The sequence below is a fragment of the Cygnus atratus genome, chromosome Z (assembly GCF_013377495.2).
Source record: "Cygnus atratus isolate AKBS03 ecotype Queensland, Australia chromosome Z, CAtr_DNAZoo_HiC_assembly, whole genome shotgun sequence".
Classification (NCBI taxonomy): Eukaryota; Metazoa; Chordata; class Aves; order Anseriformes; family Anatidae; genus Cygnus; species Cygnus atratus.
In genome coordinates this window covers 35,725,125-35,739,754 of record NC_066396.1, presented here as the reverse complement: position 1 = coordinate 35,739,754, position 14,630 = coordinate 35,725,125, and the positions used below count along the sequence as shown (strand labels likewise).

At 40.5% G+C, this 14,630-nt stretch overlaps 1 protein-coding gene and 1 long non-coding RNA gene across 5 annotated transcripts in view; both read right to left on the bottom strand.

Annotated features, from left to right (window-relative positions):
- Positions 1 to 2,938, bottom strand: part of LOC126913639 (uncharacterized) — a 30,747-nt gene extending 27,809 nt beyond the window's left edge. Inside the window, exons 1-2 of one of the 2 annotated variants that reach the window (XR_007709267.1) lie at positions 2,795 to 2,938; positions 200 to 1,449 (exon numbers count right to left, since the gene is read on the bottom strand). This is a non-coding gene — a long non-coding RNA (uncharacterized LOC126913639). Of the gene's footprint in view, positions 1 to 13; positions 1,450 to 2,794 lie in introns of those variants that run through there. The other variant, XR_007709266.1, reaches the window with a different exon arrangement.
- LOC118253760 (ADAMTS-like protein 1) overlaps positions 1 to 5,412 on the bottom strand; it is a 419,478-nt gene extending 414,066 nt beyond the window's left edge. For all 3 annotated transcript variants that reach the window (XM_050716258.1, XM_050716257.1, XM_035558495.2), the window contains exon 1: positions 5,222 to 5,412. In XM_050716258.1, coding sequence (XP_050572215.1) covers positions 5,222 to 5,299 — 78 coding nt within the window. In that variant the 5' untranslated portion in view covers positions 5,300 to 5,412. The remainder of the gene's footprint in view (positions 1 to 5,221) is intronic.
- Positions 5,413 to 14,630: the final 9,218 nt, after the last annotated feature.

Genomic DNA, 14,630 nt, shown 5'->3' with positions numbered 1-14,630 from the left:
AACCATACAGACATCATAATAGTAGAGTTTTATTCTTTTTTTTTCTGTTCACACTGAGGGGGCAAAAGCTAATACAGAAGAGTTGGTTGTTGGGGTCACATAAGAGAGCAATGAAGAATATCTTCAGCGATCATAAGACTTGGTATGTCTGAATCTGTACAATCAGACATATGCTAACATTCCCATTACCCATGTTTACCTCTTGATCTGTTGTAGCTGGTGCTTGACCTCCATTTGAATTGCACAGCTCCCTCATTCACCCCACCTTTGCACATGTACAGTTGAAAACATGACGGTAGGATTCAGATGTAGTATCAGTTTGTGAATAATTTCACTTTGGCTCGTGCAACCAGAAGAGGAAGTATCTTCTTCTCTGACATATGTACATATTCACATACAGCCTGTGAAAATGTGCGAAAATGCTTGTACCCTAGATTTCAGTTGAGCTGCAGGCTCAGAGACCTGTAACATAAACATATTTAGTCTCATTTTCACAGTATGAGCAATAGATGTCTTCAATGCAAGGCCTTCCTCCTGCTAAATTTTAAACTATTCTCCACAAAGAAGCCAAGGGGCTTTATGGCCTTTGTGAAAGAAAGGCCATTAGAACTGTTTTAAATAGCAAATATTTTCCCCATACTCTGCATTTTCAGAAACAGCTCTACAATTTTGAATGAAATTTTCCTCATATTTGATTTTAATCAGATGCCCTGCGTGGTAAAAAGTTAGCCAAAAGCCTTCTCCTCACCAAATATTTAAGTAAGCTTTGCAGAAAAGGCAATTTGGCAGAAAAGGACCTGGGAGTCCTGTGAGAAAACAAGTCGGCTGTAACCAAGCAAAGCACCCTTTTGGCAAAGAAGGTGAATAGTATCCTGAGCAGCATCAGGTAAAGTACTGTCAGCAAGTCAAGGGAGGTGATCCTTTGCCTCTTCTCAGTGCTGGTGTGGCCACACCTGGAGTACTGTGTCCAGTGCTAGGTTCCCCAGGAGATAGATGGACATAGTGGGGAGAGTCCAGCAGAGGGCCACAAACATGATGAAGTGTCTGGAGTGTCTCTCCTATGATGAAAGACCGAGAGAGCTAGGGCTGTTCAGCCTGGGGAAAAGGCTCAGGTGGGTTGTACACATCAATGTGCCCCTATTGAAGGTGTAAAGACGGTGAAGATAGGCTCCTTTCAGTGGTGCCCAGTGACAGGACAAGAGGCAACGGGCACAATATGAAACACAGGAGGTTCCTCGTGAGCATCAGGAAGCAATTCGTGACTCCACAGGTGACTGAGCACTGAAAGAGGTTGCCTTGAAAAGTTGTGCAGACTCCCTCCTTGGAGATCTTCAGAAGTCGTCTGGACATGGTTGTCTGGGCAATATGCTCCAGGTGGCCCTACTTGAGCAAGGGTGTTGGACCAGATGACCTGTAGAGGTCTGTTCCAACCTCAATCAATCTGTGATTCTGTGATTTTAGTCAGAAGGGCAAATCAAGTCTTACAATTTGAAATGAAATATGATGATGGAAAAGAAAGAAAGAAAGAAAGAAAGAAAGAAAGAAAGAAAGAAAGAAAGAAAGAAAGAAAGAAAGAAAGAAAAGAAAAATTCTTCTAGCTCTAAGTTTTCAGCTGTCACTATAACCAGGAACCCATTTCATCTATTACAAAACTCAAAAGACAATTCCAATTGTTAAACTAGCCCAAGTCTTTTCAGGCTTTTTACAACAGGGTGAAATCTGAGTTTGCTCAACTTTAACCAGCCATCATCCATAAGTGTTAATCAATCTAATTAATGGTCATAATACTACCAAAAGCCATAAAAGCACACTACAAATATTATTTTGGTAGTTTCAAACTGTTTTCAAGAAGATTTTACATGAAACATGTAGGGCCATGGTGTTATTTCAGTGCTGGTTGACTAGTTGAATCATGTAAGGTTAATACTTGTATTCTAAGATTTTGTCTTCATCTCTTTCTTGCCCACAGTTTCAATTAAAATGTTCTCAGACTGAACAAATTTAACCTTCTAAATGTAAAATGATTTTTTTTATTTTTTATTTTTAATATACAGACTAAGAGTATATTCGTATTTTTACAATCTTTCAACAGCTTTGCTTTGGTCTTTATTCAAAATAAGAAAAAGCTGTAGACTTCTCTGGACAGTACAGTGCAACTCAGTGGATTCATACCTGGCAAATATTTTGCAGAAGAAAAGATAAAGCTAAATTCTTAATATAATTTACTATCATGTCACTACTTAAGTCCAATGCCCCAGAATTCATGATCCAGAAGGTCTTCTCCAACCTAAATAGCTCCGTGATTCTATGATTCTACAGCAGGTGCTTTAGAAGGATGCCTTCTTCCCCATATGAATAATTTGCTAATACACACAATACATACAATATCCCTACTTCATTCCCTCCCACCCTATAATACACACTGTGGATATGAAAAAGGGGGAAGTATGTATCAGCCACACTGCTTGAATATGAAAATAGGATAGGATATAGCAAATATGAGGCACACAAAGTCTAGGAGTACAGAGACAAGCATGAAAATTCAATCTTCCAACAGTCTATGCCACTTCCAGACCAAAACCTACTTGTAGCTAGTCAGTCCTTAAAACAGATGTGAAAATGCTTACATACATGAAGTTCATACATGAACTCTTAAGCAGAGCTAAAAGTTGAGTCTTCTACAATAACTAATACATCTAAATGCAATTAAAAAGTAATTTTATGTTCTTCTGTTGGGTTATCTACTCTAATCTCTTAAACATGATTGCAACAGGAAATTAAAAATGAAAATCACCATGAGAAGAATCACTCTAAGAATCTGAGAGTTGGTGGTAGCCATTCCTAGTCAAAGCCATGGGAAGAGATGAGGAAATTGAAATTCCACAGGAAATGTTGAACTGGGGATGCATCATGAACACAGGTCATCTCCAGCGATCTAGCACTTAATTCCAAAATACAACATGAAAATGAAGTTTGAACCTGTAATTATTAATCTATCTTTTTAATTAAAAGAAGAATTAAAAGAACCCAGTTTGGTCTAGATCATGAAGGATTTATAAAATAGTAATAAAAACACCACACAATTAAAAGACCCAGTTTACCTCTCCCTCAAAAAGAAACTCAATGTATTATTATCTATGTTCCTCTTTATCATAGTAGGGTATATCAATATCGTCCAGAACCCAAATTCATGGTCATACTAAGAATATTCATTTTTCATCCTAATTTAACCTAAAATTTCTATTAGTACTATGCAGTGCTACAGAATTACAACTATTCTGAGTATCTTTCTCTGCAATACATCCACATACCTACGTGTGCTTAGCAAAGCATAACTTTAATCCCCACATAGTCGACTATCTCGCATTACAAATGCTAGAAAAACAACAGGAGGCTTGCTGGGCTGATTATGGTTTTGGCCATAGGAAATGCTGCCCATGAGGACAACTGATTTTATTCATGGTATCACTGTGTAAATTTGAGACGAGAGGCAGGAGGCAGTGCCAAGCTGCTATTTCAAGAGTAACACTATCTCAATAACTGTAAAATAAAATTCATGCAACTCAGTATCCAACATAAAAGCCAAAGGAAACTTAACTGCCTTTCTGTTCCAGCTCTCAGACCTCTACACTGCATCTCACTGGCTCCACACTTTTTCAAAAGTAAGCCTGAATATTTTGTATTTGCATGTAAAAAAAAAAAAAAGAAGAAGAAGAAGAAGTCAGGAGATATTTTAGTTCTCCACGAAGGGGAGCTGCTTGCAAGAAAGAGGACAAGCAGGTGCACAGGACCAGGGTAAGCAGGGACAGAGCTGAGTGCCAGGGGAGATTAGCTCAACTTCAGTCCTGGGAACAAAGCTGGTGACTGGGATAAAAGATGCGGCAGATGAGGTTTCCTTTGGAGGACCATGGCCATTATGGCACTAGTGGCCTCTGTCAGAAACACATATAGCAGATCACATTAGAAACTGGCTTCTGTGTGCCAGCCTGTGCATTTCTGAGGCACACAGTGCTACCAGCACACCCTTTAGCTTTTTGCACAAGTCTTGTCCATTGAGAGAGTCGCCATCCCATTTTGACTGCATGCCTGCAGGTGCAAACTGACATCACTCCTCGCCACCCACCACCCCTGCTGCGGGCTGCTGAATCATCTCCTTTGCACAGGACTGGTGCAGCTACAGAAGGCAATGTGATCTGGCATAAAAGTTTTTCTATCAAAAGAAATCAAGTTTATTCAGGATCACTGGGCTAACCAGCTCACAGTCATGCAGTTGCCACAGAGGTTCAAGGGAGGAGAAAATGCATGGTCAGGAGCACAGGGGAAGATCAGAAATGTCCTGTTCAGAAGCAGCCTGAAGTTACACAGAGTTTTGTTTCCTTGAGAGGGTTAAATTAAGCTAATGCCCTAAATACAAACAGATCATCATCTTTACTGCAAATATGCCATTACTTATTTAAAACTCATCTTAAAACTTTAAGAACAAAAACAAATGGGAACGATTTAGGAGAGCTGTGTTCACACTTGCTTTTCTTTAGGGCACATACAAAGCTGAAAGTGAGTTCATTTATTGTCTCCAGAGGGCTGGACGGGGCACCATCAGAGAGGCTATTTTTTTTTCCTTGGCTACAGTCGTTGAAATAAAAGCTGGGCAATAGCACATAGATGACTAAGTAAAGCAAACTACCTGTAGAGCATGTTAGAGGATGTAAATTACACCCTAGGGAAATGCAGCGACACGGCACAGCTCTGCGATCTGCTCTGAATGAAACACCCGCCGGAGAAAGGCAGGCGGGTCTGGTGGGACGGACTCCCAGAGCTGTTCTGCATCTTGAGGAGTATCCCCCCGACACAGCCCGAGGGAGGCTGAGAACCTCATTTCCCGGCGCCCGGCGAGACTTAGCAGCACCGCTCACTTTTCCAACGACGATCCATCCCATCCTCCCCCCGGAGGGCTGTAAAACCAGCCTCCCGCGGCCCCCGGCTCGCACAGCTGTGCTCCAGCTCCTGCCCGAGTCCCCCGCAGCGGGCAGGGGGCCGCGGGAGCTACCTTCAGCCCCGGGGGGGCCGCGCTGCCCGGCACCGGGAGCATCCCGGCGGCCGCAGGTGCGGAGCTCCGGCTCCCGCGGGGGGGGGGGTCCCCGCCCCGGCGCTGCCCCGCACGACCACCGCCACCTTCCCCGCGGGGAGGCGGCCGCCCCCGCCCCGCCAGCCTCCACCTTACCTGCGCGGCGGCGGCGAGGAGCCCCAGGGCGAGGGTCAGCAGCGCGGTGCCCCGGCGCTGCCCCGCCGCCGCGGCCATCCTCCTTCCTCCTCTTCCTCCTCCTCCTCCTCCCGCGGCGCTCCGGCGCGGTGCACCGGGGGGGCCGCCCCGCTCCGCCGCTCCTTGCCCGCCCGGCGGCCGCCCCTGCGCGCCTCTGCGAGCGGCGCGGGGTGCGCGGCGCCTCCGGGCCCCGCAGGGCAGGGAGGTGCGCGGGGGCGCGGCCCCCCGCTGCCGAGCGGCTGGGAGGGAGGCGGGGAGCAGCCGCCGCCGCCGCCGGTCCGCCCCCGCCCGCCACCGCCTCTCCCGGGGCTTCCCCGGGGCTCGGACGGAGCGGGTAGCGCAGGGGGAGGCCGGGAGCGCAGGCGGGGGTGTGGCGGTGCGGAGACATGGGGCGCGCAGGCAGGGATGGGGTAGGGATGGGGTAGGGATGGGGCAGGCAGGGATGGGGCAGGCTGATAGGGATGGGACAGGCAAGCAGGTATTGTGCAGGCTAATAGGGATAGGCTGATAGGGATAGAGCAGTCTGATAGGGATGGGCAGTCCGGCAGGGATGGGGCAGGCAGGGATAGGGCAGGCTAATAGGGATACAGGCTGACAGGGATGGGGCAGGCAGGCAGGGATGGGGCAGGCAGGCAGGGATGGGGAACGCAGGAAGAGGGCACGCTGGCCGGGATGGGGTGCAGTGGCAAGCACAAGGCAAGCAGGCACAGTGAGTCATGCAGGCACAGGGTCCAGGGATGGGCCCCCACCTGGTCTGCTCTCTTTGACGTGCCTGCACACTATGCTTGTGACTGTGTAACATAACTCAAAACACACTGGTGTGCTGGGACACTTCTCACCCACGCCTCCCTGGAGGGAAAAGCCTGGGGGATCAGGACCCCTTCATACAGCTTTCTGGGCTGCCCTCAAGCCTTCTCTTGAAGGTGTTGGCTGGTACCTGCAACTCCACCATCTGCTAATGGAACAGCCAAAATGTAAGCAGTGGCAATCAAATGAGAACATCAACCTGGCCGAATTTGTGTTGGCAGCTTGTGAAAGGTTTGTGGCAGCTCCTATAAGTGTCTTGCGAAACCACAAGAAAATGTATTGTTATTACACACGTTTCTAAAGCTCCCACCATGAGCCTATTTGAATGCTCCCATAGCGTCTGGGCACCAGTATTTACATACTTGGATTATCCCTGGAAAATGCACACCTCATTGAAGAGCCAAATAAATCATATGGGAATCCTAAATAAAACTATATGTTGATGAAGCAGCAAGTGCATGGACTAAAGACTGCCACATCTCTCTTCATCTTTTATGCATTATGTCAGCCATTGTTGAGAAAGTCTTTGCCCTGTGCAGTGAAGGCATGTAGGTTTTAACATTTAGACCTGAACGTGAAATCCTAACTGCCCTTTCACTCGGAGATTTATAACCTATTTCATCTGATAACACTCTATAACCTGTTACTTATACAACAAACAGAAGTGTGATGCTTAACATTTTAGAAATGCCCTTTTGAGTATAGCTACATAAAGTACAGTAGCTTAAATTGAAAAGTGCTTGCTTATTCAAGTACCCCCAGGAATAATCTATGAATATGTATGACAGATGACCTTCTGAAATTTTTGTTTTCTTTCTAAAGACATATGACTGGGTAAAGATGTAAACATTCTGCAGTTCTTGTTTTTATTAGCATGTAATTACAGAGGTTAAGACTCCCTTTTGGAGTGCATGGCGTAGTGTGGTCTAAAATATGTCATAAATGCTGCATGATCCAAGAAACACAATTTGGCTGAACATAACATGACATTCAATTTGTCAAGAATGAGCTGTATACAAGTTTCATGTTGCAAACTGTGCTTACTTTTTAAGAAATGAAGAGGATATTTCCTGGCATTTACAACTGTGTGGAAGGCCTAAGGGTTCAAGGCAATACCAAGCCACATATTAATTGTCAGGAAAGGCTATATTGACAAGTACTACTATTTATATTACAAACTGTGCAATATTAGCGTATAAAGTGTACGAATTCTCTATTCTCACACGGGCCTTCCTGCTACAGGTGATTTTATACTCCTTTGATATTGCAAGTGTACCGTGGTTGTCTCAAACTGATATAACAACAACAACTACTGCAACGTTAGTTTTCTTACAGTTGTATCTGGAAATAAATATATAAAAAAATAAGGCAAGAAGAACCACAGAATTATGCATTAATGATGGGGGAAATAAGGGAGTTTCTGAAAGTGTTGTCTCTAATTGTTGGACATGAAGATATTGGGTAACGGTATTTTTAACCACAGAAGAACTTAACAGGACGTACAGATGTATTCTCCTCATTTTTTTGTGAACATCGCCAGGCACAAAATGTCAAACATACTCTGTCATCAACCCAGAGATCTTAGAAGACTTAGGAAGATTTAAAATATTTTAAGATCTAAGAAAAGACCAAGGCTTCATGCTTAGGGAGGGAATGCACATAAGGAGACTTCGTAAGCAATGCTTTCTTTTTCAGAAAAAAAAAAAAAAAAAAAAAAGAAAAAAGAGAGAGATATGGATTAAAAACTCTGAAATAATTTTCAGCATTAGTTGGAAAAATGCAAATAACTTGATTATCAAGGATATGTTTTTCTTCACATTTAGAATGCAGGCAGGATATGCTCTCAGAAAACATAACTTTTTCCTCTCAGCAACAAAGACTTGGTATTACATGATAGGATTCTTTTATGTCTCCTTCTGTTTCCTATGTAACTTTATTTCCCACAGAATTGGCAATGCATTTTTAAACAGAGATTTGCAGCTCTAAATTCAGACACAGCCTCCAAGCAAGCATAGTACATGGTAGGTTGACGTCAAATTAAAAATCTGAAACTTTAGTCATTTTTGTAGATTGTCCTCAGAATTGCACATTTGGTTTGTACATCTGGTCCAACTCTTCCTCCGCACTACAATCCTGATGTTCCATGACTCCATCATGTCCATGTCCATGACTACTTCAGATTTAATTCCAGAGGCACAGGTTTTCCAGTAGCTCAGAACCTAAAAAGTGGGCACATTTCTATTCAGAGAGTCACAGTTTCCATTTAGAAATAAATCTGCTTGCATAAATAGAACTTGCATTAGTGAGCAGCAGATCATATTGTATGTACACAATCCTTTTTGTAAACATAGGCAGTTGTTGATACTTTGGTCTTGCTTGGATGGTTGGAGTGTTCTGAATGTGGGAGCCACCAGGTGTCTTACAAAGATGGTAGACCCTTTTTTCCCATGTCAACTGTTGGTCATTGTAGACAGTGAAAAGCCCCAATACTTCTCAAAGAATATGGAAAAAGCATGTATAAAATTTGCATTTTTTTTCTCCCACTGTTTGCCACTGATACATAAAGCAATTTTCAGCTTGCTTGCCTGTTTCCATTCCATAGGTACACACCATTATTTCAGGCACAGTGTGGATGAAGTACATAGTATGTAGTAATATCCTCAGATTTACTTTGCTCTGCACTCTTTAATTATATGGTATTCAAAATCATTAATAAATAATAAATTATTAAATATAAAACAAGATTTTTCTTTAGAGTTAATAACTGGCACAACTTTGACTTGAACCTCAGATGTTAAGTATCTGATAACCAGTGGAAAGAACATTTTATACCTCTGAATAAAACATCAGTGTTGGAAATGTGAAATTTGTTGTTGAGGTAAAATTCTTGAAAAGTCAATTGTTTTCCTTAGAATATGTAGTTTTGACTGTGTAGTTTCATCCCTCACTGTGAAACTGAAAGAGATTCTACCTCTAGAAATATGCTGTACTATCACTGATAAGAAAAGTGAAGAATATCTACAAATCTCCTCTCCTCTCCTCTCCTCTCCTCTCCTCTCCTCTCCTCTCCTCTCCTCTCCTCTCTTTCCTGTCAACATTTTTCATTTCCTAAAACAAACAAAGCTACCATTTTTTTTGGCTGTGTGTGCATAAACTGGGTTCCACCTGTTGGCATCTGAGCTGATGATCACTTTTTAACTCTAGCTGCTCTACTTCTCATTTTCATCTGTCTTGGAGACACTGTGCCAGCAAAATACCAGAGGTGCTCTTTCAGAGTCTTCAAAACCAGTCCCCTTATAAATAAGAGAATATGGTAAATTAGTAAAAATGACACCAAAATTCAAGAATCAGCATGGGAAAAGAACAAGGATTTATATGCACATTTAAACATTAGTAGTATTTTGAATGAACAGAAAAAATGTATCTATACAGTATTATAAATTTATCTATGGTTTTATCTTTCTATATTCAAATCCACAGTTTATCGGAAGCAGAGCAAAGGTGAAGAAGACAGTTTGAACTAAAGTATGTAACTAACTGGATGAAACATTTACGTGTTTGGAATACTTAAATCTCTAGATTTTGGCTTGTTTAAAACTCAGACTCAGAAAGTGACAGCATTGGTTTTTCTTAGCTTATAAAAATGACATCACAAACTGTTAAGATGTTAAACAATGTAGTCCAAATTTGGGGTGGGGGGAGGGGGGTGAGAAGAGGATGTTTTGTTTTGTTTTGTTTTGTTTTGTTTTGTTTTGTTTTGTTTTTTGGTGTGGGCTCTTTGTGGGTTTTTTTGTTTGTTTGTTTTGTTTTGTTTTGTTTTTTTCTGGTTCATAGGTTATTTTTGTGTGTGTTTTGAATGCATGTTAGTTTCATGGAAGAAAACCTGTTCTTTTTATAAGAGCTCCCAACAGAGACTGCATCTAAAACACTTAACATTCCAAAGTATAATAACACATATAAACTCTGTTGGGTGAGGCTTTCTGGGTGAGGCTTAACTAGCTATACAAGATGTAGGATTAATAACAATAAAAAGTTGAAATTGTCATAGAGTGTTTAAAGACCTTCCTGAATCACTCACCATCCACTGTTCCCTGTGGATATGCAGGAGATACTTAAATATTAAGATATGTAACATTTGTGGAAGAGGCAGACAGATGCAGAAGTTATTTCTGACTTCCTTAGCACCTCATCTCCTCCTTGCAAGCCTCCATATTTGCAATGTGATCAGGAAGCAGTCACACATAATGCAATGAATTTAGTTTCAGACTGCATTTGGTAAGGCTATGCTGTTTCAAGGATGTCTCACTTTTTTTTTTCTCTCTCCCCCCTCCCCCCACCCCCCCCCCCAATATTTCCTTTATCCAAATAAGGAAGGCCCAGAAGTGGAAGTCAACAATGCTGCCAAAATATGTGGTCATGTCTACAATAAGAGGTACATCATTTCAGGGCAGTTCCAGAACAACCTCTGCTAGCAGTTATCTATCATCATTTAGGGAAAAGAGATAATAACAGTGTGAAAAATGCAACTCCCTTGGCTTGTAAATGTAGTCTGTGATGTAAGACAACATATAAACCCAAACTCATCAACAGAAACCAGCAGGCCTCAAAGTTACTTGCTAGTATCCTTTTAATATAGGCCAAGTTAGTTTCATCCCAGGAGAAGTGCTGCAGCATACCAGGGAATGAAGTCTCTCCCATATCTGTTTAAAGTATGTTATCTATTAGAATGAATCCTGTTCTTCATCCTGCACCTGCAGTTCTTGGTCTCTTAAGTGCTGGAAGAAAAGACAGGTAGTAGCAAAATTCTGTCACCTCCTTCCCTGCCCCAACCCTTCTCATTGAATCACTCAGAAAAGGGAATGGGAGCATAATACAGTGATCAGTATTTAAATATGTTATGGAAGCAGCTGTGGAAGAACAGATTCACTTTCTTGTTGAACTGTAAATGACCATTTGTGACGCAAACTACAACACTGTAGCACAGAGATTTTAACCCCTTGTTGGAAGATGAAGTGGCATGGGAAATGAGTTATTGATACGGGAGTTGCTGGGTGGTTACACGTTCCAGCTCCAGAAACTATTTTCTGCTGCAATAGAATGGCACTCTCAGACTTGGCTCAAGTATTTGTTTGCATATTTTTGTGCTTTTTTTTTTTCCCTTCATTAAAACATCATGCTGGCATAGAAGCAAGGAATTTTTAGTATTATTGTGTACTTTTATCATACCTGGAAAACTCTTCCCTAAAGTTTGGTATTCATTCCAAAACAAATAATGACCATTCTTACATTTGGTCACAATGTTTTAGCAATATGACTTTTGGTTTTTATTAAGTATTTTTTATTAATCTTATCTCATAAGAAAAACAGTCTAATTTGCCTCCTAAGCAACTTTTCAGTACCATGAACTTTTGTTCATGATGCTCTCACCCTTAGTGAGATTAATTGTAATCAAATCAGAATAGATTTTTTTCCCTCTAAAGTGGATTGTCATCTGCAGACCCCTTCTGCAGTACCAAACATACGAATGATTTCTATTAACCAGCAAATTTGGCCCTATTTTAGAGCAAAATCCAGTCTTTTATTGCTTACAATCTAACAGATTTATAACAACAGGCAATGAAAATGCAGAAAATAAACATCTAAACCCTTTGAATTCTAAAGGTATGATTAAAAAAATAATAACAATAAGCAATTTAATACAATTGTTTCATTTGCTCAGTTCAGACACTGGTAAACTGCCATCAGATTATATTTCTATAGTTTTCCATGTTACTGAAATTTTAGCAAAGCATCTATTGTTTTACCTAAAGAAAATCTTGTCCATAACTATTGTATCACTTCAAAGACATAAGTCTCCAGGCCAAAAACATTTCGGAGCTAATTTCATTCAGTATTTGGTACAGAGCACCAAACACGTCACAGTCAGTAATTTGTTTGGACACCACTCTCACTGCAGTTCTTGCTGTGAAACTCTGATTTTATATCTGGTAATAAACTGCAGGCAGGAGCCACAAGCTACTTCTACTGTATCATTCTACAATACCTGAAAGCTGGCAACTTCGTTAACTCAATATTTAAAATTGTATTCTAAGATATATATATATACATATATATATATATATTAGGAGGCAAAAGGTACCTGTGTGGTTATCTATGCTAATTTACTGTGCAAGATGGGCCATAGGACTGATATTAACTGATTTGAACTACAGTGTAATTATCAATATTCTGCTTCCTTGTGGATATTTATAGTTTGTGACCAAGCCATGATATATCCTTAAAAAACAAAACAAAACAAACAAACAAAAAAAAATAGATTTGATTCTCTGAGTCTTTCCTTAATCACTCATTTGGCTTTTCAGGGCCTACTACAGTTTAGCATCCTGCATGAATTATGGATGCAAGAAAAAAATCACCAATACTTGCATCTGTGCCAGATACGCTGGTAATACAAGCTATACTCTACCAGTTACTTTTCATTTTTCATACTCTTAAGGGCTGTATTAAACCTTTTGGCCACTGTATCATTGGATCATAATATCAACTCTGACCTGTTGATCATTTTCAGAGCATCTATTTCCTAGATAACATGTTTTATCCTATTATATGAGTTGAATTTCTTTGGAGTTACACGTAGGAATATACTTCATTTAAAAATATATATATGCAGCCTATTTCTACCTACCTAGCTTAGCAAAATGTAGAAATTATTAAAAGAAACAAACCAGAATAATCTCCAGCATTTGGGGCTTATCTGTTCATTTTTGATTGATTGATCTTGTTCCTTCCTGATGTACTGATTTTGTGTAAATAGAATGGCAGCAGTTTTGGAAGGATTATTCTTTCATTGTATCTTACTCTTTTCTTTAAAGAAGATAGAAAAATTCTTGATAAAAGCAAAAGTATTTACCTTATTCCTTGTCTGCTCATTACAGCCATGTCTTCATTTGTTTTAAAGAAGAGTAAGAGTTTTTCAAGAGCATAACCTGGTCTTTTCCCTTTTGCGCCCCCCAAAAATCTCAGAAGTCATTTATAAGCTCAAAGGCATTCTGTGAACCATTGTCTTTTGACAGTTTTTGAAAACCAAAATGATTTGGTGAGATAAAATATCCAGTTTCTACACTTACTTATTTATTTATTTATTTTAATTTTATTTCAGCTTGCTCTCTTCCAATACTGAACTCACATTCATACATCAGTCTGAGGTATAGGGGAGCAGACCACCCACAATTTCTCAAGTTAAAAGGCTGCATAAATAATCCACATTTTTGAAAATTAGGCCTACGAGAACTATTCTTTAGCCTGAATACTCTTTCTTGACGGAACAATTTGACCAACTTTTTTTGGTGGAGTTACATTTGATCTGCAGTTGGGTGAAAGCAGAATTGGGCCCCAAATCTTTGAGAAGCCTGGGCTGTCGAGCCTTCTGTGTGGAAGGCAGGCAATCGTTCAATGGAAAAATTGCCAGCACAGAATATCTTCTTCTTAACCTAACATATACAATGTATGCATAGTAAAAACATTTACATTCACCAGTGGCATGCACAGATAACCAAACTACTTTTCTTCTTCTTAGCAATGATCAGAGAATGGTCCATGTGCTCATAAAGGCAAAGCAACCTGAAAAGTTAAGGCAGTCTTAACAAGCCTCTCCTTTGACACCAAGAAACACATCACATATCAGTTTTAAACTGCAATGGTAAAATAAAACAGAAATCTTGTTGTCACTAGGTGTTCTGTGCAAGACAAAAGCAGTAACCAACAGTAATGCACATCGTACCCTGACAGTGTGAAGCAGACCATTATGGGATTCTGCAGGTGCGTGATGGACTTGCTGAAACAGTTTGGAAATATCTGGTCTCTCCATTTTTGATTAACAGCAATAACTCTACATACGTGATCCTGAGATAAGTTAGTGAAAAGCAAGCTCTGAACTGGACATGTGCTCAGCAGCTTAACCATAAAGCAAATCTACCTCTCTTTCTACTGATTGATACTCATATGTCTGACAATATGCTTAATAAACAAACAATTAAAGCATAAAGTATTTCAAAACTTTACCATTTAATTTTTTTTTCTTTTAGGACGGTTGCTTATTTTGGATTGCATTTTCCTTCTCATTACAGCCTAAAATGAGTGTCCTCCATCCAAGGATGAGTCAGAAAATGCCAGTCAGATGGTATTTGAACAGATTATCACTGCAGTTACAACAACTTCTGAACAACGTCAACATAAATGTAGACAGCAAAGTCAGAAACTGCTAGGAATGAACAGAAATATGTTTAAGATAATATATATCTATATTATATATAGATATAGATATAGATATAGATATAGATATAGATAAACAGGTTGATCCCACTCTTGAAGCCTATTGATAAGCTGTGGATCAGGTGTAGTCTTCTTAAATATCATTTCTGGAGTCAAAGTTTACTGCTACTGGTGGGGATGCAACTGGAATCTGATGAGAAAGCCATCAATACCCTCTTTTCTGAGATGTAAAAAGCCATGTCTAACCATAGTGAGTCCTAGCTCATGTCCATTTTTGCATACATTCAAGTTA